The sequence below is a fragment of the Carettochelys insculpta genome, chromosome 1 (genome assembly GCF_033958435.1).
Source record: "Carettochelys insculpta isolate YL-2023 chromosome 1, ASM3395843v1, whole genome shotgun sequence".
Classification (NCBI taxonomy): domain Eukaryota; kingdom Metazoa; phylum Chordata; order Testudines; family Carettochelyidae; genus Carettochelys; species Carettochelys insculpta.
In genome coordinates this window covers 87430835-87457013 of record NC_134137.1, presented here as the reverse complement: position 1 = coordinate 87457013, position 26179 = coordinate 87430835, and the positions used below count along the sequence as shown (strand labels likewise).

Sequence of the window (26179 nt, the reverse complement as noted above, 5' to 3'; positions counted from 1 at the left end):
TGTTTTAAGAATTACTGTAAATCCCTAAACTGGCATGAAGTACACATTAATTAAAAATCCCTCTCATGAAATGATTACATCCTTAGCTCATAATCCTCTGCAACGCCTGCACAGTTTTTAGGCACTCAGGATGTCATCAATTTGCAAACAGGTAAGAGAGAACCCAGCAGTTGACAAGTAAGCAAAAGGAAAATTAAATGCATTTCCTTGACAATTTATTTTTTAAAAATCAACAAGCCTGCAGTCAAAACAATGAAGTTGCTATACACACTTTTAAAAAATTAGCCTTCTGCATAAACAGATGCAGAATATTAGTCTCTCTGAAATTTACAGAAATGCACTAGAAAGAGTGTATTAGTCTTAAACAGTTACTTGCAATGAACTCATACTATTCAACTGTATCAGTAAACTACATTTACTGGTTGCAATACACTTTAGCAATATGCACTCTTTAAGTCACTCCACACACACGCCTCCCTTCACACAGTGATCTGTACAGTGACCACAGGTGAAATTCTAGCATGAGTCTATACAGGAACAACGTCCATTATCAAGAAGCAGAGTTTAAAACTCACACAAACTATAACACATTTTCTGAGGGAGTGGGTTTTGCCTGTGAAACCTCACAACCTATTAAACATGTTAGTTTTGAAGGTTCACAGCGCTGCTTGTTATTTTTAACACCAAGTTATCCAAATTTCCAGCAAACTATGAGTGATTAAGTCAAGTTGTCCCAAGAAAAGAACTTAAGAAAAAAGGAAAGAAATTTACATTAATGGAAGAACTTATTTTTGTTTAGAAAATGTTCAGATGGTTAGCAGCTTGTCCTAACTCTTCTACATGTAATTAACTGCAGCCATTGGTTAAGCAAGGAAGTTTGTAACCAGGCCAAGCTTTTCCAAGTCCACACTAAAACTCCCCCCGCCCCCAAGAGCAACGTCTTCGGTGCCGAGCGGAGCATCCCTCTGGTTACTTGCTTTGAAATCTCAGCCCTCACAAGCTGAGTGTGGCAGACAAGCCCCGCGCTACCCACAGATGCAGCCCACGCTTCCAGCTCATCAGATTCCCCGCTAAGGGGGAAGACCGCGGACCCCATTGTCTCCTCTGAGACGCCCCAGCCAGCACGAGTGGAAAACCAACCCAAGGTGGGTGAAGAAGAGGCCGGGGGGAAGGGGGGGGGGGAGGAGAGAGAGAGGCAGGAATAGCTTCAGCCACCCCCGGGAGCTGGTCCCCTTCTTCCCTCGCGTACAGAGGGAGCCAAACACTAGTTTCCCAGCATCAGCACTGGGCGTCTCCTTATCGGCCAAGGGGGTCCCCAGGCGCTGGACCAACGCTTATAGCGGAGAGGTGAGAACCGCTGAACAGATCCGCAAGCCCTGCACGTCCTGGGCAGCACGGGCAGTGCTGGGGGCTGTAGCCCCCGCCTCGGCCCCGCACCTACGCCCGGGAGCGCGTTTAGCCCGCCAGCAAGACAATAAGCCCAGGCCACTCGCTCACCTCCAGCCACCGCTGAGCTTCGGCGCAAGCCACAACATGGGAGCTGCCCTCGGCGTCTTCGCGCCCCTCCATGGCTAGGAGAAAGCGGGAGGGGGAAACGATCAGCCCCAGCAGCGGTGCCGCTCCGGCTGCTGCAGGCGGCCTCGGGCGCTGCTGGGGCTTTTGAACGCTCCCGTCAGCTCCTCCCCCGCCCTGCCCCGCACTTCGGGGAGGCTCCGAAAACCACAAGCATGTGAGGAAGCCGCGAGACACCCCGAGGCAGCCAAGCGAGAGCGACTGGGAGGAGGGCGGGAGACGGGGGTGAAGTGCTCCCCCGGCCCGGCCCGGATGCAGCGCCCCCAATGCCCGCCTGGCCTGCAGAGGGCTCCAGCTCCGCGCCCCGCCGTGGGAGGGTCCGGCAGAGCCAGGCTAGGACAACCCCGCCTCCCGCTGCTCACCACCAGCCTGGCAGCGGGGGTGACCTCACCTGCCGGGGCCCCCAGCAGCCCAGCCCGGCCCCACCTGGCGACAGGTAGAAGGACGCGCCGGCCTCGCCTGGGGGCGGCGCCTGCCATACGCTGCAGCGCCCCCTTGCCGCGCCGCCGGGGGAGGGAGGCTCCCGCTCTGCCGCCCTCTCCCCTTCACCCCCGAGTGCCCCGCAGTCTGTAATCGGCTCAGGGGGCCTCTTTCTCCTACCCTCCTCCAAAGGAACATCGGCTTCCCCGAGCCCGGGCATCTGTCGTACAGCCAGGGTGTGCCCTGCCTCCTTGGCCGAGCTGAAAAATCGACCAGCCCCAGCTCCAGGCAGGGTTGGACAAGACTCCAAACTCCCCTTACTTCATTGCATGAAATGGTGCCGTTTGCAAGCTCCTGTGAAACCCTTCTCCATTCTCCTAACAGCCCAAAGGCAACCTCCCCCACCTCTCCCTAGTGCAGAGGAGAGCCCATGTCACTTAACACCAGTGGGGGCCAGGGTGGATATGAGGGGGCATAGTGCAATGATTAAAACAGACAAGCTGAGCCAGTAAGGACTCTGGTGGCAATCAAAAGGGAAGAGGGTGTCCTTCTGTATTGTCTCTATGTCAATCATCCCTTCCATGGTGTCCAAAGGCACAAGTAAAGTTATTAGAGCCAAGCCTCCACTGTTGTGTGACCGTCATCCTCGTTCCAAACATAGAGTTTCTCTTTTAGCTCTCCTGAAATCACAATGACTCTTCTGTCTCCCTGAGCTAGGATGGACACAGGGTCAACCTTAGGGAAAATGGCGTCCTGGGCTAATTTGCATTTTAGCAATCCTGTACCTTGCACCATACTCAGTGCCTCTGGCCTCCCTTTCCTCCTACAGCCACTGCTGGGTCCTCCCCCCAGTGTTTCATTTGTACTGAAAAGAAATGCCAGGGCTCTGCCCCTCCATAAATTAAGCACTGGCTCCAGGCAGTCAGAGAGCAGTGATTGCTGAGCAGACCATGTCTCCATTTCTTAAGGTACTACCTCCAGCAGGTCATAAGTAAGGTAACATGGTATATAATGTATTGTCACCCTTATTTCTGCACCTCTGCTGTGGTTTGTAGTGCCTGGCACTTGCCTTGTGATAATATTTGCGCTTAATTTTCTGTTACACTACTTAATACAGTAAACCCTCAATTTAACAGAATAATGGGGGGAAGGGTGTCTGTTAAATCTGGATATCCATTAAATCAGAGGGCTTACTGCAACCCACCCCACCAGGCCCCCCAGCTCTCCTCAAAAATGCCCACTAGTCAATGCCACAGGAGGAGCTGCCAGAGCCCACTGTTGCCGCTGGGGGCCCCGCTATTGTTGGGACTCTGCTACTGCTGAGCAGCAAGGGTCCTGCAACAGCTGAGGGCCCTGCTGCAGACATCAGGAAGAGCTGCCAGAACCCCTGGAGCCACCATGTGCTCCTCCCACCAGGGGAGGGGCATGTATGTGAGTGCTGTGTGCCCACATACATGCACCACTCCTAGTGGAAGGAGCACATGGCAGCTCTGGGGGAAGAGGCGACAGCTCCTTCACTGCTGCAGAGATGATGCAGCCTGAGTCCACAGCGGGGAGGTATTTCAGATTTTACTGTCCTGGGTCAGCAGATTTCAGGAACAACTGGGTCCATTGTTCCCAAAGTCTGCTAAATCGAGGTCCATAAAACTGAAGGTTTAATGTACAGTTTTTCTATCAAAAAGAAAAAAGCAGTATGTGTATTTAAGGACGCTGGGACTTCAGACCTGGAACAAAAACTGTTGCCAGAACAGCTTTAGCTAATTTGAGGTCAGAGAGTAGGCCTTGTGTAAGGGCATAGCATCAAGCACAAGTGTGGTCAACAAATTATGTGGCAGCTCTACAACCGTCTGATATTGAGACTTTGCATAAGATAACCATGGAAGCAACTGCAGCTCTGGTGGAATGTGCTCTATAATGTTGGCAAGGGGATCAGTGTCATTAGAGATATTGCAGAATTGAATACAGTCTGAAATCCAGTGTGAAAGTTGCTGATGGCTCTACCTTTCTTATCGTCTACTATGGATAGGAACAGCTGAAGTGAGGATCTGAATGGTTTAGTTCTTTGGGGGCAAAAGGAAAATGTTCTTCAGATAGCTAGGAGTGTTCATAGTTGCCTTGAAGGAGTTTACGTGTGACTGCAGGAAAAATATAAGATGGATGGTTTGAAGTAGGATCGTATCTTTAGTAGAAACTTTGGATGTGTTCATAACATGACTTTATCCTGGGGGAGGGGGGGAGTATAGGGTGGTCCAGCCCTAAGTGCAGTGATTTCACCAATCTGTCAAGCAGATGTAATGGCAACAAGCAGCCTTCATAGAAAGATGTAGAAGGGAACAGGTAGCCATTAGTTCAAAGGGCTGGCAGGTAAGGGCAATCAGCACTAGGTGGAGATCCCAGGATTTTGAGGGTGGTCTGTCCTCAGGATAGAGCACTTGGAGGGCTTTTAAAAAACTCTTAGTCATTGGGTGTGCAAATAAGGATGTGTTTAAGCCGGTATGAAATAGTGTATGGCTATAAGGTGTACTCTAATGGAACTCATAGAAAGGTCTGATTGTTTTAGATGGAGGAGATAGTCTATAATGGTTGGGAGGGGTGCATCGGTGTGTGTATCTGGGGTGGGGGGCTGTTTTTCTGAGCACCAATGGGAATATCTATTCCATATTGGCATATGTCTTACAAGTGGTCTGGGATCTGCTGTGAAGTAATACCTCTTGGATGTCCTCCACACATTCTACCTCTCGAGGTGAGAACATTGAAGAACCATGTTTTGAGGCATGTGCAGGCTGGGTGTTGTAACTCCTTGCCCGTTTATATAATGCATTCAAGTTATGCGTTTATTTGAAATGAGGGGTAAGAATCAGCTGCAAATGTATTGAACTGCTGAGAGCTCTAGCATATTTATGTGCAACATTCTTTCTGTGTTTGACCACAACCCCGAGTGGTATGCTGTGACAGGTGTGTGCCCCATCCAGTCAAGAAAGCATCTGTGGTAATAGTTCCTGTCAACTCTGGAGTTACAAACAGAACTCCTGAATAAAGATTTATGATACTTTTCCACCACTGAAAGGATTGTTCCAGTGCATGGGAAACCAGAAGGGATTTTTGTAAGTGGTATGTATGTGGTTTGTAAATTGTACTGAGCCATTCCTGGTGGCAGTGTATGAAAAGTCTTGCATTCTAGACAACCAGATTGCAGGCAGCCATATGTCCTAGTAATTGAAGGCAGTTGTTGGCTATTTGTGTACTGGACTGTATTTTGTTGTTGACTAGATCTCTGATGTGGTGGAATCTGTCAGAGTGTAGAGAGGCAATGACTGTAGCTGCTTTTAACTCTGCTCCTATGAACTGTATCATTTGTGTTGGAATGAGACTTGATTTTTTCTTGTTTATTTATAGGCTAATGGCATGGAAGCATCTGATGGTGAGAGATGTGCCTTGGATGGAATCATGGCCAGCGGGTGCTTTGAGATAGTCGTCCAAGTAAGGAAAAACACCACCACCATGTTTTCTTAGATAGGCTGTCACCACTGCTAAAATTTTGGTGGGCTTGGATAATGGTAGTAAGACTCATTATCTTAAATCCCCTTTTTTAAAAAAAAAAAGATCAAGTCTTGGGTCTCATTCCCCAGTTTTTTTTCTTCCCCCTTTTCAAACATAATTTATTCAGGGAAGTTCTATGACCTGTGTTTTGCAGGGGGTTAAACTAGTTGATCATAGCGATCCCTTCTGGCTATAGAATCTGGGAAGCAAATTAACATTAAAATGTTTTCTTCTCTTTTAGTATGTCCCCAAGTGATGACATAGCCTTTGCTTAAATTACCTTCTTCCACAGATAGCTGTACCACATATTTAGTACACTACAATTTGCAATCAAGAGAGGTTTCAAGATGTTTTTAAAAGGGTACTTTTGATTTACGGCTACTACACCCATTTTTTAAGTGCAAATCTACATTATCATCTACAAACCCTCTCACAGTCTGACAGTCAAATCTATGTAGGATTCTTTAAGTATGGTCCTTGGCTATTAAAGAATACAAGGGATGCACAAGTAGTAACAAAGTAACATCTACAGTTAAGGTTACTTGAAACTTTACCTAAAAGACCACTGTTTTCATAACTTTACCAAGTATTAAAATTTGAACTGAAATGTTTCCATGTCTTCTGTCTGCTACATGAAGATTTTTTTTTTTAAAGTTTCAGCTTAAATGACTCAGACATTTTCAAGAATGTGGTTATGGAAAATGTATCTTGACAATATTAAATTGTTTTGTTGAGAAGGGCTAGTTACACCTTCATGCTTTGTAACAGGGAGTTGAAAGCTGGTGAAGGCAGTCATCCTATTGTCAAATGTGGCTTTTGCCATCCCTGTGAAAATTCACCAAAAATCTGGCCATGTTACAAGCCTTTGAACAAACAAACCCCCCCAGTTTGCATATTTTCAATAGACTTGTGGGAACTTAGCAGCTAAATTCCAAATTCACATCCACACTGATCAAGCTCCATTCCCCTCTGTGCTGACCATACTGCTTCTACTCCTACACCAGTTCCATAAAGCAAATGAGCACCCTCCAATCTCACGCAAGAGGCCATGGACAGGACATTCCTTGCAATTGCTTCTCCTGGCTGCAAGTGACCATTGTAGCAACAAGTGAAGGAAAACCATCTCTCTTGTACTCTGTGCTACCCATCTGCTAGTGCCGAGGAAGCTGTGCCCAAAATTAAAAATATTACATTTAATTATAAGTTAAACATCAGCTGCCTGGACCACAGAAAAAGAGCTTTGGCTATTTGTTGATAGTAATTTCATGGGAATAATTCTCTTCAATCAGTTTGCCTTTACATAAAAAAAATAAACTATTTTGAGGTGATCTGAATAAATTCTTTAAGTATACTGTTACTTTATTTTGATACTGATTTATCATAAAACCAGTTTGAAAAACTAAGAGCCCAGTATTTTGCATTTCAATTGTACATCAACATACACTTCAGGAAGCAAATTGTATCTGAATGCATGTGTTCAATTCTGGTCCTCCAGTTATTTCCTCAGGGTATAATTCAGAAAAACGTAAAAGGAAAGATGAAAGTCAAGTGCATTAAAGTTCTTTTGTATACGTATATGTCAATGTAAGACTTTGTTTCAAAACAATTACTTTCAGAACAAGCAACAAGATGCAGTAAAGACAAATTCAAGATTTAATCCATGTGTGCTGACATTCATTAACGTGTTGGTGAAAGTATCAAAAGTCCTACATAATATACGGTAATAGTTTTATTTCATCAACACATTAGTGGTGCAGTTGTTCCAAATGGGATAATTAAGCTGCAGACAAAGCAATTGCATTAAATCTTAATTCTTCTGGGTCACGTTCCATGAACTTCTTGCAAACTTGTACTGCATCCTATTAAAAAAAAAATACAAGAACACACAATCACTATTTACTACAAAAATACAGTTACTAAAAACAAAAGTAATTGGCACATGAATTAAATATGGTATTGTAAATACAATTTATAGCAGTTATGTCCATCAGCTTTCTTTCACTTTCTGCACTAACTTTATAAGTGTGTTAAACTGATCTGAAATAATCTTTTGATCTGAAGTGATGCTGCTAAATATTACTAGTTGTGCCCAATGTAAGCAAATGTGTGAATGTGAAGAATTATGAATTATTGACCAACAGTCTGGAACATTACACATTTGAAAAGATGAAGCAGATAATTCTTTCTGCAAGTTTGCCTTTCCTAGCACAGGTTGCAACTCCCTTATCTGGCATGCTTGTGACCTGACAGGTTCCAAACAAGAGAGTTTGCCAGACGAGGGGAGACCCAGGGCTTCTGCCCCCGACAGCCTGCACTCCAAGACTGCTCTAGGTTCCAGCTCCCCTCCCCTGAGATTTGGGCCCCAGTGTAGGCTCCCAGGGGCTCCAGCCATCTCCTGCCCCCATGCTGCTGCAGGGCAGGCAGGGGGATCCACTCCCAGCCCCACTGGAGCTCCAGCACTAGCCAAGTACTCTCTCATCTTGGAACATCTGGCAGGACCATGGATGTTGCTGGACAACAGAGTACCAGATCTGAGAGGTGAAACCTGTACTGCTGAATTCAGAAACTTTTCTCCTTCACCTGAAGATGTAACTGGATTCTTAAGCAATGTCACCAGCTGTGCATATTGGATAAGTGGAAGACTATAAATAACTCCTGCATCTTATATAGACTAAGCGTACACCACATAGTGCTCGTTATTTTTATTAAAAACATGATTCATGTGAAGAAAAAAAAGGAGAATATACACTCTTGTCTGCCTTATTAACATGTTCCGTTAAACAGATATAATGGCACAGGTATTCTGAAATACTCCTGCTTGAGATCTAATTAAAGGCCATTTCTTTTTATTCTTCCCTTCACCCAACTACATACTCAGGAAGTACATAAAGTTCAAACTGCACAAAGCCTAAAGGATTTTTCAATTCCTACCTCTAAAAAAGTCTCATCACTAGTTTGCCCATGGTTTATTGGAAAAGGCTTACGCCCATCTGTAGGAATACAAGCAATTGTACAAAATAAGTATAAAACAAAAACTGAAAAAGCTGTCATTTTCTAAGACAAGAAAATAAACCCAATGAATTAAATAATTCCCTTCTATGAAAACAAAAAGGCAGCCCAGTAGCACTCTGAAGACTAACAAAATAATTTATTAGGTGGTGAGCTTTCGTGGGACAGGCCCCTTCTCCATGAAAGCTCACCACCTAATAAATTATTTAGTTAGTCTTTAAAGTGCTACTGGACTGCCTTTTTGTTTTCATAGTATATAGACTAACAGTTCTCTTTCTTTTCCCTTCTATGAGAACATGCCACCCAGATCAGATCAGTTTTTCCACAAACTTAGCATATTAATTGTAATCAACTATTCAACAGTTTCCCCTGTACAGGGTACTTCAATAGCAATACAGTATTGCAAACAATTAGTGACAGTAAATAATGAAACACTTTTCAGCTGAACATAGGTTTAATACACAATATGATTCAGGCCAAGAGGAAACCCTGGGTTCTGATTATCTTGTTACTAGCAATATCTTTAACTTCTTTGGGTTTTCCAAGTAAGTCACTGAAAAAAAATATAACTTAAGTGCAGTTAGCAAAAAACCACTCATTTATTTGTACAGAAAAACTGTTCTTTAATATGTATTGTACACATATGGACTCCATGTCAGATGCATGTGCACACAACGTACTCAAGTCAGAGACTTTTGCTCATAATAGCACTAAAATGTGCCCAATCTCCACACATGCGCTTAGTTAAGGACATAAAAGGGGCATGTTCACAGTGTGCCTCTCCATTCCTTCTCACATCTGTGTATGTCTGAAGTAGCAGGGAAGTGAAAGGATCATAAAATGTATGTGTTACAATACAGCTCGAAGAACAAGAATTACAATACAGGTAAGTAAGCTTATTCTCCGTCATCTGATTGCACACTTATACATTCCATTTCAGATAACTCATCAGTTTCCTTAGTGGGGCAGGACTTTGAATCACCCGAAACTGAGACCGTATCACCAACTTGCCACAGGCTTGAGTAATGGCAGTCTGGAAAAAAAGTACAAACAGACTGTCTTGTTGCCAATTTGCAGATTTACATGGATACTGCTCAGAAAAGCTGATGAAATAGATTTAGTACAGCATGCTATTGTCCCAGGAAGAGAATATCTTAGGAAAGCTGTAGCACAGCTTAAAGCAGTCAAAAACCCAATGAGAAATTTGTTGAGCTGCGACACTACTGTTTGGTCCCTATGTCTGCTACAAAAAGTCTGGGAGATAAGCTCTGATGCACTTATGGAATCCAGATACAACACTGGAGCTCTGTGAACACCTAAGGTGTAGAGCTGCTCTTCAGCTTTGGAAAAGCGAGATTTCAGAAATAACACAAGAGGAAAGATTTGACTCACCTTGCAAGCTAAAACTACTTTTGACAAAATGAAGTGTGGCTTAAGAGAAACTTTACCTTATTGAAAAATTGAGAAAGGAAGGTCAGCTAAAAAAGTTCCAAAACTCTCCTTTACAGAGATGTTTGCCCATTAGGAATGGTGTATTCATAAACACTAGGAAAGTGGGGCTGTCAGCTTAGGTTTGTGGGAGCACGAGCACCTGGTGGCCGGGCCTCACTCGCAAGGCAGAATGACCGTACACTCCATCTTGGAATGCTATCATACAGCGGCGGGAAGGTCTGAAGTCAGGCCAGGAGAAAAAAATCAGAAAGTTGACAAGTAGTTGGAGAGTCCCCAAAGAGAACATCCTGACAAGCAGATAGTAAGCCCCCAAAGAGAACAGCTGGGGCTAGTAGCTGGAAGCCCCCCAAAGAGAACATCTTGGTTGTACAACATCAGAGGGTCTCAGGGGAGGTTCAGAAAAAGACCAAGGACAGAGGAAATCTTGTAACATGTTCTAACAGGCCGGGAGGATAGAAAGCCCAAATTAGGTAACAAACGCTTTAATTGGCCAGGTATCGAACCCCCAAGTAAGAAACAGTATAAAAGGTGATTTAACAGGAATAAGGGTGTGGGCTCCTGGACACAAGGCGGAGGCTAGCAACTTCCAGTCCAGACAGCAGACCCCGGCCTGATCACCCGGACGTCACCACCACGAAAGGTCCCAACCAAGCCGTATCTCTGACTTGAAGGGCCGCTGTAACGTAGTTATTGGTAAGATGTGGGAGCATTGGATGTTATTGGTAAGTCACATGTAATTATATATAGTTATATGTAACCTAGTATTTAGCTTATGCCAAATAAATAACTATCTATCTATCTATCTATCTATATATATATATATATATATATATATATATAACAAGTGTTAAGTAATTGTAGTTACAAATAAATGAATAAATCACTATTGGTAAATACCACTAGCTGGTCTAGCTGGGTCTGTATAGAGAATTATTGGGACTTAGAACAGCCACAGGGCATTGTGGTGTTCACAATCGGAGTGTTATTGTTTCTGGTACTCATAATACTGTGGAAACCTAGGTTTTAAAGTGAATACACTGAATCACATATTGCTGCTACACTATATCAGGCTGCTATAAAGGTGGGGTGGTTGGTCCTGGGCCACCCGACTCCCCCCGCTGTATCACACCCCACGCGCACCCACGGGACCCGGAGTAGGTCGGCACATCGTCAAGGTTCAAAAGAAAAACCCACACAGTTTAGAGAAGATTACATGAAGATTCCCTAAAAGGTCCTGGATAAGAGACATGGGTAGAATTTGACCAAACTTTTTAAAAAGACTTTAAAATCAGAGGGTGAGAGAAGATGGAAAGCCTGTCCATTGGTGGATGCAGAGCACATATTGCTGCCAAATGGACTATCACAGAACTAACTGATAGGCCACAGACCAAAAGATTAAGTGTAACAAATAGTCCAATACATGTCAGATCTCTCTGTGACAGATCAGTAAATGTTGAAACTGTACCCAAGAGCAAATATTCTTCACTTCCATATGTATGTGGCTCTAATGGATTTTTTCCTGATACTCACCTAGATGACCAGAAGTTCTTGATAGCACAATTACTTGGGAGCACTCAACCAGCGTTCATCCATGTTACGGAGAGAAATATTGGGATGCAGAGATTTCCCTGGTTCAGAGACAGGGGCACAGTTATCAGTGGTAGGATTGAAAACTGATATAGATGCATGAATCAGTACTCCCTCATACAGACTGGCTCCAGCAGGATTAACACAGTTTTGTCTCTTTTCAGTTTCCTCTGCTCCTTTGGAATGAGAAGAATCAGAGGGAATGACTATAGGAGATGACTTGAACAGAGCAGAAGGATGACATTTGTGATGGAATATGGGCTGCAGCCTGTTGTGGATGAAGGTCTGGAGGAAAATGTCTTCTTTGATTAACTACTTGTACTGGTCTATGAAAACGCTGGTAAAGGAATCTGCAATTGTGTTTTTCATTCCTGGAAGGTGGAATAACTTCAGGTAGACATTTCTGATGCATGAAGTCCATAAGTAGATGGCATCCTGGCACAGTTGAGATAACCTTGAATCTCCCAGCCTGTTCAGACAAAACATGGCAGCTTTATTGTCTGTAAAACTTGTATGATCTGGCTCTTGAGGGTGGACATAAACATCTTCTAGGCCTGATAACGAGCTCCAAAGTCCACATATTTATGTGAAGTAAAATCTCTTTGGTGTAACAGAGAGCTTATGCTCAAAGTGACTAAGATGGGCTCCCTAGGTCTGGTGGCCAGAGTCAGTTATGGGGACAGAAAGGGAACTTCTCTGTACACTGGAATGGCAAATGATCCTGCAGACCTTGACTGACACCTTGAAGATATACAAGTCCGCCTGTTCAGAGAATGTTGGTCAGTCAATAATTGCTTGGTCATAGGTATATAGAAAGGGGGGTTTGTCAGATGGTTTTCATCAGCTCTAGCTGGGCTTCCTTAATGGGAAAGACTCAAAGACCAAAGTCCTCTGGAAAAGGGGATATCAGCTCCAGAATGATGGCTTTTTCCATGAAAGAGTATGAAATTATGATGATTGCGGCACAGCTAGAGATTTCTCCATTAATTCCCTTCCCTCAATAGGATCCAACACAGCTGACAGAGGGATGGCAAAAGGATCCTATCTAGAGGTTTCCTGTATGGACACTGAATATCTTCTTGGACAGTAACTCTGATGGAAGTCTAGACTCCATCGGAGTAGGCAAAAATCTGAAAGATCATGGAGTATACAATAGTGGAGCTTCTTTATAAGAATACCAGTTATGTTCTTTCTGCCTCATGTCCTTTGGATGAGGTCTATGAAATGAATTAAAAGGACTTTGATGGGAATACAGACTCCTTGAGGTCAGAGTCCAATGAAGAGATATAGAACTCATCTGGAAAGGGAGGAGCATTCACACTTGAGGTTTGATATCAGGGACACTAGTGGTCAGAAAAACCCAACAAGGAGGTGGTTTGAATCATAATTAGTGCCAGCATTTGGCATAAGGCACTGTAGAGAATACATCAACAGTGCCAAAGACACCAAATCCAGGTATAGCAACAGGAAGTCATGTAACAAACACAAAGGACATCCTCATGGAAAGGGTAGGCTTGTGGGGTTTTAAGCACCAAGACAGCCAGGTGCTCTTCCAGTGGAGCCCAAGAAGGACCCAGCAAAGATGAAGGCACCAGTCTCAACAGCCCAGAGGAGACAAAGTTGATAGGGCCACCTCATATGGAACCAGTGTGCATCTGTGCTTATTCAAAGGCCTCAACTCAGCACTACAGGACTTACTGGAAGCCTTCTTGTACAACGAAGATCAGGACATTGACTGTCCAAGTCACAATGCTTGGATTTCTTTAAAGAGGTTCTTGGGAAGAATAAAAAACAATGCTTCTATCCAGATTTATATTACAAAGTTGAAGCTGTTGGAGGAACATTTCCCATGGTTTTAAAGTCCATCATCTTGTGATGGGGGCCTGATTCTGAGGAGGGTCAGTGTCCTTCATGAGGTGAAATTTGAGGCAGAAATTCCTGTTTCTTAGTCATAACAGAAGACTATAAAAAGGGAAGATACAAATAGAGCGCCTATCCCTCATGTGTTCCTCTCCAAGAATTTATCGGCTTCTGTGCTTATCCACAACAGGGTTAATGGCCCTGCATGCAGCACACTGCTTGGTGATTCCCGCCCCCACCTCCAACAGCAAAGCCACAGACTACCTAAAACTACTCCTGACCATACTAGCTATTCTAAGGATACCTATAAAGAACTATGTACACTTCAGATTTAAAGCTGGTGAACCAAATAAAAAAACAAGGAGGAACTCCAATTCTCACCAGGGGCAATGAGAAGGAACTGAGAGGGAAGCAATGGACATATTGCTTTTTTCCCCTCAGCTCAGTGCAAGAGGCAAGCAGGGGCACATACGCCACCTAATGGTAGGGCTGGCAAAAGTCTGCACGAGGTGCACATAAACTTGAAGTGGAATGTGTATGTGCACAGTCATTCAAAGGAGAATACAAGCTTATAATGTGCCAAGTGAAACTTGGGTTTCTGGGATGCGCATTAAAAATGGAGCTCCAAGCCCACAAATTGTGAAGGAGATGAAGGTCAAGTAATACGTAACTGAAGTATTGCACTCAATAAAGAGCAGCAACTCCCTCACTGAGCTGATTAGGCAGTATCCCCACGAGGCTACGGAGTCCAGGAGAACTGGCAGTATTTTAAAGAAGCCTTTTTGAGGATTCAGGAACAAGCAATCCCACTGTTCAGAAAGAATGGCAAATATGGAAGGCAACTAGCTTGGCTTGAACTAGAAATCTTTGGTGAGCTTAAACACAAAAAGGAAGCTTACCAGAAGTAGAAACTTGGACAGGTGACTAGGGAGGCATATAAAAACAGTGCCTGAACATGCAGGGGTGTAATCAGGAAGGCCAAAGCCCAACTGGAGATGCAGCTAGCAAGGGAAGTGAAGGATAACAATAAGGGTTTCTACAGGTTAGCAACAAGAATGTCAGACAAAGTGTGAGACGCTTATCGAATGGGGAAGGAACCTAATGACAGAGGATATGGAAAAAGCTGAAATATTCAATGCTTTTTTGCTTCTGTCTTCACAAAGTCAGCTCCCAGTCAGCTAGCTCCTATAGTCAGCTCTCAATCAGCACTGGCAGCACAGTCTGGGGAAAAGTGAGCAGCCCTCAGTACTGAAAGAACAGATTAAGGACCATTTAGAAAAGCTGGCCATGTATGTGTCCATGAGATGAGTTCTAATGTATTTGAAGGTGCTGACATTTGGTTAATGTAAATGCAAAGACAGCAGCCACTATCTTTGAAAACTCTTGGTAACTGGAAAAAAAGGCAAAATGTAGTGCCTATCTTCAAAAAGGAGAAGGAGGAGGAGCCAGAAAACTATATAGAGGCCAGCCGCACCTCAGTCCCTAAAGAATTATGGAGCAGGTCCTCAAAAAAAATTAATTTTGAACACTCAGAGAAAAGGAAGGAGATCACGAGCAGTCAGTATGGATTCACTAAGGGCAAGTCAGAAGTGATCAACATGATTGCCTTCTATGATCATGTAACTGTATCTGTGGATATGGAGAAAGTGGTGAGTGTGTGCGATATACCGTGACTTCAGCAAAGCCTTTGATACTGTCTCCATGGTATTCTTGCTGGCCAATTATAGAGGTATGGCTTTGATGAACGGACTAAAAAGATAGACAGAAAGCTTACTAGATTGTCAGGCCCAACAAGTAGCTATCAACAGTTCAATGCCTAGTTGACAGGCATTATCAAGAGGAGTACCTCAGGGGTTGGTCCCGAGCCCAGTTTTGTTCAATGTTTTCATTAATGATCTGGATGATGGGTTGGCTTGCACCTTCACTAAGTCTGTAGGTGACACTAAGCTGGGGAAGAAACAGATATGCTGGAGAGTATGGATAAGGTCAAATTGGATAAATTGGAGGATTGGGCCAAAAGAAATCTGATAACATTAAGCAAGACAAGTGCAGACAGAAGAATCTCATGCACTTGTACAGGCCAGAGATCAACTGGCTAAGCAGCAATTGTGCAAAAAAGGACCTGGGGATACAGAAGATGAGAAGCTGGATATGAGTCAATAGTTTGCCCTTATTGTCAAGAAGGACAACACTACATTGTAGGAGCATTGCCAGCAAATCAGAGGAAGTGATTGTTTCCCCGTTTGGCACTGTTGAGACCACAAATGGATATTGCATCCAGCTTTGGGCCTCCCGCTACCAAAAAGACGTGAACTAACTGGAGAGTCCTACAGAGGAAACAACAATTAGATGGCTGTCATACATGCCTTATGAGGAGAGGCTGAGGGAACTGAGCTTATTTAGTCTTCAGAAGAAAAGAAGGGGGGAATTTGATAGCATTCAACTTCTAGAAATACGGGTGCCAAACAAGATGGAGTGAGGCTATTGTCAGTGGTGGCAGATGACAGAACAAGACGCAGTGATTTCAGGCTGCGGTGGGGAAGGTCTTGTTTGGATATTAGGAAATCTGTTTCACCAGGAGGTTGGTGAAGCACAGAATGGGTTGCCCAGAGAGGTGGTAGAATCTCAATCTTTTGAGGTTTTTAAGGCAAGGATTGACAAAACCCTGTCTGGAATGATTCAGTGGCATTAGTCCTGCTTTGAGCAGAGAGTTGGACTAGAAGACATCATAAGATCTCTTTTAACCCTAATTTTCTATGATATACAAGCTACATAAATACAGTAAAATTAGCAGTGACTGTTTAGTGTAGGCACTGTTCACAAAGAAGTGATCTAACGGTCATTTTACCTCTACAAAAGTTTTCATTTATTTAAAACTGTGTTGTGCAGATCTGGGAAACCTCTGATTTATTTTTTAATTCAGGAATGTGTGCATCTCAGTTTATGTGGTTTCCTACCAGGGACTGAAAGGAACTTCCAATCATGGGAGTAATGTGACATACAAAACCTTCAAAGTGGGACAGTTTCAAAGAGTTTTGTATCTATAAAATCTTGCGTGTATCTTTCTAAGCTAAAGATTGTATTCTGGCTCCATGGGTGATGGCTACAGAGCTTCCTGCAGGGACTAAAATCCCTGGGTGGTACTGACTACAAATGTTGAGACCTACAAACAGTTGTGTACATGTACCATTGTATATTCTGATTATGAGTGGGTCAATTATATGTTTTTTTTTCTTTTGTTTTCATGTTAAGTCATCCTAGTAGGAGGCATCCTTCAGTCTGCATAGACTATGGATCGTGCCCTTTAAATCCATGAACTGACAGACTTCGACCAAGAGGGCAAAACACTGCTGGAAGGGTTTAAAGGACTGAAAACTGCAGGGCAGTGGAGGGCAAACTGCGGTCTGTGATTTACGGAGGTCAGCCACTGGTAAGCCAGACTGGTTATTTACCTGGCAGGTACAGCTGCCCATAGCTGGGGTTCACCATTCCTGACCAATGGGAGCTGCAGGAAGCACCGTGGGCTAGGGGCTCCAAGTGAAAGATGGGTGACAGCTGCTACGCTTAGCATGCATACAGACTATATACTGTTTTAGACTATCCTAAGTAAAATTACTGTGCTTTGTGAAACCACTGCTAAATGTTATCAGGGTCCCTAAAAGAGAGAATTGCAGGCATTGGATAAAAGTTAGGCCTGTTGAGATAAGCACAGTGAATTGCTGGGCACTGCAACCTAGACCTCTGATTCTGAGATAGAATAAAAAGGATGCTCACACACTGCAGGAGGTGACAGCTGAAGACCTGAGAACGAAAATGGAGCAGGCAGCTCTGGAGGGGACAGAAGTACAGTTAACCCTACAATTGTGAGGTGTAACAGAACCCATTAAGTGGAATTTCTCAACAAAATTTCATTTTCTTGCTTACTACACAAATATCTCAAGCTCCTTATGAAAAGCCATGAATGTCAAAACAAATGGTAAGGCATGAATTTTCTTCCTCACCTGCAGCAGTGGCTTACTGAACTTGCCTGGCCAACTTCTTTCTAGTTCCCCCCAAAATTTTTTTTGAAAGATGCCATTTTTTTTTTAACTTGGTAGTCCTACTAACCATGATTAACTGAAAAAGTAAGTAGGTTCTTATGAAATATAATCAAAGTATTTTTATGTTTATGTTAATGATTAACCTCTTGCACATAGCAGAAATGATTGAAACAGCAACTTTAAGATAAAAATCCTCAGCATACACCAGAAAACAGAACTGAATGTATCTGTATGTCACAAGTTATATTTTTGATTGACTTCTTAAACACATGTTGGCACAAAAGGATTTGACTATTTATGAAAAGCATGTGTTTGATGACAGGTGTGTGAGTATTTATGTTCATGTGGCACTCCACAGCTTTCTGCTCGCCAAGGTCCCAATGTTTATCATGGTGGCCAAAGCTGATGACTCAGCCAGAACAATATGAATAGATTTACAGGAATCATGAAGATTACAGGTTTTAGATGTGAACGAGAGAAGAGTTAGAGATGGTAGTATTTTTCCATTTTCTTATTTCTCTAAATTATGCCTATACTTTTCATGGAGATATAGAAAAGGGTTATTGTAAGGATATTATTTATGTATTTGTAAAGGAAGTGGTGTTAGCATTCTATTGTATAATTGCCTCATCATCATCTTACACAAAAATTTTAATTCAATCATATATTCATATTCAGTGGACAAAATGGAAAACAGATCAGGTGCTATGGACTGTTTTTAAGCTCATGTATTTGACAGAATAAAATATAAAAGCAACATGGATACAGTGACGCAAAACTTCAGAGAGGAGAGCTTAAAACAATGGGAGGTTATTTCAAACATCTCATTTGAAATTTAAAGTCAAAAGCTATCTGTGCTATAACATACAGCCTTTACTCCACTATTTAGTCCAAGTCACTAGCATCTCAAGTAAGCTCATAAAGTTCATAGAGAACAACGTACAGGTTGAACCTCTGTCAGCCAGCACCATCACAGATGGGAGAATTTGCTGGACCATGGGAGGTCAGTATTGTCTAGCAGCATTACCAATACTTTAACTGCCTACTTGGCTCTCAGAACACATTAAATTACAGCTAAATAACAGCACAGAACACAGAGAGCCAGGACTGTTGGCTGGAAACAAACCTTATGGGATGATGGGACACTGGGCCACACCCACGATAAGTGCTCATGTGGCTAACTAAAATCATGACAGTTTATGGATGTTGGTAGATGAGAGATTAGAGAGGTTCAACCTGTACATCATTTATGAAGTACAGCTGACAGGATTCTTAGGTTCACCTTCGTATTGATTCAGAATATGTCCTTTATACTACATTTGGCATTTGCATTGCTTCATCAGGAATATCAGGCAAAGGTTAGGTAGTCAGATGAAATATGACATGCTTATTCTCACTATACTACATTGGAGTACTATGCCAGGAAGAGAGCTGTATGACTTCCAGTTTTCATCATAACCTATTTACAATTGCTTCAACTAGTTTTCAGAAGTGTCTGCAGCAAAATCTCATTGCCCAGCAACATGGTTTAGACTAGGAGCATTATAGAATATTGGAACAGAAGTTAGTGCTGCACAATCTGCACAGAAGGAAATGGTCAAAAATAACTCAGATGCAGATGCTACCACTCAGATGCAAAGGAAATATAACTTATGCTATATAAATGATTTTTTAATTAGCCTGCCATGAATGAGTTGCAGATTGTTGATATTGGTTGGTATGCTATTCTTCACATAGCACATTTTAATTTCTACTATATTGGTATTCTGTAATTTGCACTATTCAACACAAAAAAACCAAACCTCTAAAACAACAACAAAATCACTGATATTCAAAGAAACCAAAACTTCATCCTCAAAACCAAACATCTGGAAACAGAAGTGTTTTCCTAATTAGGACCATAATTCTGAGTCAAACTAGTTTCCAGGAATGGTAGTTTTTATCCTGCCCATTATTTTTCTGTTCCACATACCTCTTTTTCTTTGGGGGGCAGGGTGGGAAGACCAATAAGAATTTTTTTTGTTTGGCAGAAAGACAAGAAACAATTAGAATACAGTCAACATAACTTGAACCTATCTTAAACAAAAGTCAAACTAACCAACTTTAATGGTAACAGTACTGATTACATCTGACAATATCACCACAAATCTGGTTCAAGAGTAAAATACTATTACTAATAATAATACCAAGTGTTCTTACCTAATTCGTAGAGATGGCCACCTACATTAACTAATGCAATAAAGTGAAGGTCTACTTTTTCATCTATGCTTGGTGCCTGTAAGAAACAAAAACAGAAACAAAAACCCCCAGTATAATATTATGTACATGAAATTTCTTATACTAAAAATACAATCCCCTGATACAGAAAGCACGTGACCCTATAAAAAAAAAGAGACCGTTAGCCAAGAAGCCCTGGAAAAGAAGGTGACTGCTTTAACTCACTAGATTTCCACCCCCCCCACCCCCTCCCCCCAACACACAGTTGAGTTGGTTATTTTCCTAAAAACAGGTTGGTTCTCAGTCAGTAACCATTCAAACATGTTCATGTGCAAGTGAATATAACTTTTACACTTTCCGTTAACCAGGAGGATAGCCTATATTTTAACACTCATTTAAGCAATTATATAGTTTAACTTAAAAGTAAGTATCCAAATAAATGTATTTTCGCACCAACACCAGGTTTATATCCTATTTCACAGACGAAGAACTGAAGCACAGTGAGATTAAGACCAAAGTGTTACCTTCACCAATTTTGAGCTTCCCTTTTAAGATATCTAGGTGACTAAGCCCTAATATTTCTAAGCATTTTATCTAGCACTTTATATGTTCAGTGTACCAGATTCCATTAATTTAAGCTATAGCTTTGCATGCTTAGTACTTCTGCACGTCAGACTCCATGGTTTTAACCGAAGTACTCAGAAAGTTAGGTGTACACAACTACTGACTGCCTGTGAAGTCTGGTTTCAGATGCTTAGCACCATGTAAGAACTGCCAGAGGGACAGGCAAAACTCATTTATCTGTGAGGGGGGTGGTGGTGGGGAGGACAACAAGAGACAATCAACTGCTTTATTTATGAGACCATCCTTCCTTTTCCTGTAATCTCTGCCCCATTTCTAACTTTTGCAGCAAATGGAGGGAGGGATCCTACAGAAAACAGCCTGATTATGTACCCTGATTCATTCCCGAAGTCCCAACCATCCTGTGAGATCAATGAGGTAGAGGTCCTATGGAAAATATGTTTCTTGTAGTTAAAGACTGTATCATGATGCATACTCACCTGCCATCTGAATTAAAGTTCTACAGGTGACCATAATTCTGGCAGTCACTAAGTTTTGAGGAATTAATTCTGCATCTTCAGTGTTCTTTTAATGCAATTTTGTTTTAAATATACTACTATATTATAGCCTGGTAATTTTCTTTTGGCTGTAGATTAAAAATACCATGTGTAAACAATTTTATTCCTTAAAACAGAGCTGAGCAAAGTGGGGAGTGGGCACCCTCGGGGAGTGGCATGAAATTTTGAAAGGGCATGATCGGCTGATAGATGTCAGGCTTATCCCTATAATTAAAAATGATGAAAGACGTTACTAAGTTACATGTATTCACATTTATATACCAATTAAAAAAGTTTTCACATTCTACATACTTATTTTCTTACACATGACAATTTATTTCCCCCTATATAAACATAACCAAGACTTCTGTTGGTTTGGATTACATTAGACAGACTGAAGGGGCCTGCTAATGGGAGGGAGGAAAAGTGGGGCCCAATGTAAAAAGTTTGCTCTCCACTGCCTCAAAACACGTAACTCTAGCTTCTTCAGGGTAATCAGAATTTGGGGGTGGATTGGGGGCAGGAAGAAGTCTTCTCAAATTTCCCTGAGCTCCAAAGCTTCATACTGCTGCCACTATTATTGAATCCTGGGATAGAAGCCACTAGTCCTTTCAAAATCTGTAGGCCTCTGGCAGTTCTCCACAAAGGGTCACATTTTTGGAATTTAATGAACCCCATCCTGTTTAAATTCACATCGCATGTCATTTGAAAGCTTATTTTATGTACATTTTAAATCAGAAGACGTGGAGCTATCAAGTAGTGCCATAAGCCTGTGTCATTGATGATGCAATGGAACCCTAAATTAGGAAGTGTGTTTTTTGCTGTTCTAGAAAAACTGCAACATTGTGACTACATTTAAGGTTTCAATTATATACATTAGAGTGGTATTTATTGGTCAAAGCTACAAAACAACATATTACAAGATTATTATTTTTGCATGTGTAAGATTCTCTCCTAAGTAACTAAAATTAAGTTACTTAGCATGGGGCAATAGCAAATAAGGTATATTAGCATAAAATGTTTTCACATTCATAACTGTCTATCTCAGAAGTGGTAATAGTTTTCTATATTTTCAGCTGATAGTTGCTGACCAGTTGAGTCTCACACTGAAGACTGTATATCAGTAGAAATAGACTGTGTGCCCACAGTTTGAACTGCACAGTGGGTAGATACAAATTCATGTAAATTCTTAATGTAAACCTTCTCCATTTGTAAGCACTACACATCATCTAGTCTGCCAGGTAAACTGTTTTAATTTATAATGGCCTATGAATGCATTACTAGCCTTTGAATAACTCATTTCTAGAATATTTAAGTATGAATTTGCAAAAGTTGTAACAGAAATAAGTGCCCTAAGAAGCAGCAGTGAAAACAAAATCCACAAACAAGTCCATGCCTCTGAAATGAAGAGGGATGAAAAGCATGTTACAGCTCTTACCAACTAGTCATCAGCAATCTGGTAAACCCATTTGACGCTCAATCACATGCTTATCAACATATTTGCTGGGCTGGATGTAAGTTCAGATGGACAGGAGTCCCTACTGAAAACAGCAAATGCCAGTAAGCAACAAATGGAGAGGATCTGAAAGGCGTACTTGAACGTGATGGGACATAACCAGTCAAGGAATCTGGCATCAAAACATTTGCTGACGTGGCCAAGACCACCACATTTAAATCTGAAAAGAGAGGGGAAGGAGAATTGCAGAAGCTGTCAGTCCAGAAAATGTTTTCTGAAGAGCCCTGTCATAATCAAAATCCAACAGTGATATTTCAGTGTTGATTGTTCTTAGTTACCCTATTGGATGCGTTCCTATCTTTCTCTTTTGTGCTAACTCAACAATGAAAAGAACAGGCAAAGCTCAATTAGGGCAGCAGCAGGAAACTCAAGCTGAAAGTCATTTATAAAATGCCTCAGAGAATATTTGTTTGAACATGCACCTGAGCGTGTAGGAGAATAAATTCTCCTTCTTGCTAGAGTTTTTTCAAAGGAAATTAGCAAAGTCCATCCCCAGTAAAGGTGCTGAAGAAGTCCAAAGAATCAGCTAAGAGCCTGCAACAAAGAAACAATAGTTTACATCATGTGTGCCATGAATGTCATATAAATGATGGCTGGAGACATATTCCACACATTCAGTGAAAGCTGAATACTAGAGGATCTCATAAAGCTAAATCTGTAACTGAAATTTTTGATAGATATGACATCAGTAACTCTGTGAAAACTAATAAAGAGTCTGAAGCTGAATGCAAGAAATACCAAGTGATTGGTGGACTTCACGAAAGAGTTTTTAGGTGGCATTCAAGAACCAGCCATTTGTAAAATGCCTCAAAGAATATTTGTTTCAACATGCACCTGAGAGTGTAGGAGAATAAATTCTCCTTCTTGCTAAAGGTTTTTTCAAAGGACATTAGCAAAGTTCATCCCCAGCAAGGGTGCTGAAGAAGTCCAAGTTTTGTATAGTACTTAGGAGAAAGTGGATACAGGGATGCTTCTGCACACACTGTGTCAACATGATTTTTGTCTCTCTTGGTATCAAATGAACCATAGTAGTTAGGTCATCTGACACTGATGTTTTGGCCTTTGCTGTTCATGCATTTCCAAAAATGGAAAACAGAAATATGTGGACTGAAACTGGTACCATTACTAGCACAACTGACAAGCACTACTTCTTATCTGCGTATGCAATTTGTGACATACTCACTCCTGACTTCTGCAACATGCATCCTGCTATACACGCTTTGACAGCATGTGATTTTGCATCATCCCTATTTGGTAGGGGAGAGGAAAAAAAATTGTGTTAAAATGTTAAAACAAAAGGAGCTTACTGCTTACAGGATCATTCCAAATTGGAAGAGAGTGATGGACAAACTGGAATTTCTGCAGCAAAGAAACTGATAGCACCTTTGTATTAGCCCAGCAAAAAAGAAAAGGAGACCCACAAAACCCTGAATTGCACTGCATCTCAATCTCACCACCAAAAAGGACAGGTCACCAGCCCAATTCCCACAACGTAAGGCCAGTTTTTAGGGTAGCATCAAAGGAGAATCTTGGCAAAAAAAATTTGGATGCCTTTGCACAGAGGTCAAGCAACTACTGGCTCACCATTTCAACATGGATGGAAAAAATATGGGTGACTACTTCCTGTATTCTTCAAGGACTGGTATCTGAGTTTCTACAACACTTTGTGCAGTGTTCTCTTCTGATACAGACATAAATAATTGTAGCCAGACAAAGTCTCCCCCTTACAAGCCAGCTTGCTCGCTGACCCCCCCGCCCCCACTGAGGAGCCTCACAAGCACACAGGGCACGGAAATGGCTGCTGACAGCACAGTCTTTGATGCCTCTCATTGAGGCCCAGATGTGCTAGCTCATCGTGACCCTGAGAAACAGAAAGTACAGATAAAAGGCTAACAGGCCAAACTGTCAACAAGGCGGGGGGGGGGGGGGGGGGGGGGGGGAGAACCTCAGGAAATCACCCCAGCTGGCACTGATGGATATGATGACCACACAGCCATCCCAGAAGAGGAAGTCTCCACCCACACAAAAAGAATGTCCTGTACTCCTAAACTGCTTATCTCCTGTCTTACAAGTGCAAATTAAGTAAGAATTGCCCTTGTAACAAACTGGTGTCACAAAAGACAGACCAGTACAATCTGGCACCTTAGATAAGAAAGAGAATACGTAACCTAAAAGGGGTATAAAGGTGGGTCCAGCAGAACTCTAACTTTGAGTGCATTTCCACCAACTACCTGCTGGTCGGGTCAGGTGATTGCCTCCTGAGGTCCACAGCTGGGGACGCCCAACCTCGTATTCGTCTTTCCGCGGAACTGAGTGACCAATCCGTCTTGGCTACGCTGGTATCGAGAGACGCAGAGAGGGCAAGATATACCCACGCAAGGTCTCCTTTTTTTGTGCACAGTTAAAGAATTAGAGCTCTGTAACTAGATGTCGTTGTATTAAGATATCATTGTGTTAGATGGTAACAGATATCTTTGTATTGGATTGTAACGTAATCTGTTAACACCTGTACTTTGCTAGCATATAAGAAGTAGACAATAGCCTTTTGTAACCACACGCTTATAACTGTAGCTTAATAAACTTGTAACCAGTTAAGATCTAAGCCTGACTGCTGTCACTCTCTGTCACTGCAACACAGCTGGCACAACAGAAAGAACTGTAACCGTTTGGTTACCACAGCCTGGCCGTAGGTGAGAGTGCTAGGAGCTCCCTGCTCTAACAGTAAAAAACTGGGTTGTTTAGGACCCAGGGAATACCTCACTGTACATTACCGGCCACCAGCTAACAGAATTGGTGTAGTCTTTTGGCAGGATTGTGACACAGGCTGTACTGCAGTGACAAAATGAAACCAGTCACGATAAACAACTCGGATTTCCCTGACATAGAAAAGAATCTAACGCAGGAAGGATGGGGTAAGCCACAGTGGAGTAAAGATGTGATAGAGAAAGATTGGGGAAAACCGAAGGAAATTTGGCAACACTATTGTAACTGGAGAACTGCCTGTAAAATGAAAAGAGGGAAAGGCAAAGGTGCTTACATCCGGCTTTTAACTAACATATGGCAGGCAGCCAGTAAGAGCTACCGGAACTTAGAAGCCGAGCTCCTTAAGGTACAAGCAGAAAGGGACACGTTGTACAAAGAATGCCAGAATTTAGACACCCGAGTGCGCACACTAAACACACATATAGAGCACCTTCAACGAAGGCTGCTGCCTCTGATTGAAAAGGAAGGTGTGGAGCAAAGGAAGAAGCTAGAAGCCAAGCCACAGAGCATTAATCGAGCTAAGGTAGAGACCGCTCTGTGGTTAGACCCTGAGGAATGGGATGGGGATATTTGGGACTCCTCTCCTGATGAGTCCTCCCTCTCCTCCGATGAGGAGGTACCCCCAGTCCGGATGCGGCCACTCATCACCTACCAGAAGTCAGAAGAGGAGGAGGAAGGAGAATCTAGTGGTGCAGACGATGTAAATGGTGGGCCCTCAGGCAGGAAAAGAAACAAGAAATCAGGAAAAAGTAGAAAGAAAACCCCAGGGTGACGAAAAACCACCTCCTGAATGTACAAGCCCTCTGAATTAAAAGAAATCCAGCAAGATTTTTCTAAAAAGCCAGGAGAAAGGATAATAGAATGGCTAGTACGCCTATGGAACTCCAGGGCGGGGCATATACGCCTACTGTGTCCATAGTCAAAACTATGTTTCCTGCACGGAACTGTGTACTTGCTATGGGAATGGGAACTATGGTTACACATACACTTTCAACACAGATCACAATCATGAAAAAGATCAGTGTTCACAAGTAACGTAACCAGTTGCATTACCCTTCAGATTTTGTTTTATATGTTAGATTGTT

General features: G+C 42.4%; 2 protein-coding genes and 1 long non-coding RNA gene across 11 annotated transcripts in view; 1 reads left to right on the top strand and 2 right to left on the bottom strand.

The window, feature by feature from the left end:
• LMO7 (LIM domain 7) overlaps positions 1 to 1938 on the bottom strand; it is a 200724-nt gene extending 198786 nt beyond the window's left edge. For 2 of the 7 annotated variants that reach the window (XM_074988891.1, XM_074988901.1), the window contains exon 1: positions 1498 to 1936. In XM_074988891.1, the coding sequence (XP_074844992.1) occupies positions 1498 to 1569 (72 nt within the window). In that variant the 5' untranslated portion in view covers positions 1570 to 1936. Of the gene's footprint in view, positions 1 to 1497 lie in introns of all 7 variants that reach the window. The other 5 variants (XM_074988933.1, XM_074988940.1, XM_074988916.1 and 2 more) reach the window with 4 other exon arrangements.
• LOC142010591 (uncharacterized) lies at positions 979 to 19668 on the top strand. The gene is made up of 4 exons (XR_012644842.1): positions 979 to 1145; positions 5389 to 5472; positions 11745 to 11863; positions 16693 to 19668. It is a non-coding gene; the product is annotated as an uncharacterized LOC142010591 (long non-coding RNA).
• Positions 6160 to 26179, bottom strand: part of UCHL3 (ubiquitin C-terminal hydrolase L3) — an 81531-nt gene continuing 61511 nt past the window's right edge. For all 3 annotated transcript variants that reach the window (XM_074988960.1, XM_074988969.1, XM_074988978.1), the window contains 3 exons: positions 19680 to 19755; positions 8464 to 8522; positions 6160 to 7391 (listed from right to left, as the gene is read on the bottom strand). In XM_074988960.1, coding sequence (XP_074845061.1) covers positions 7308 to 7391; positions 8464 to 8522; positions 19680 to 19755 — 219 coding nt within the window. In that variant the 3' untranslated portion in view covers positions 6160 to 7307. The remainder of the gene's footprint in view (positions 7392 to 8463; positions 8523 to 19679; positions 19756 to 26179) is intronic.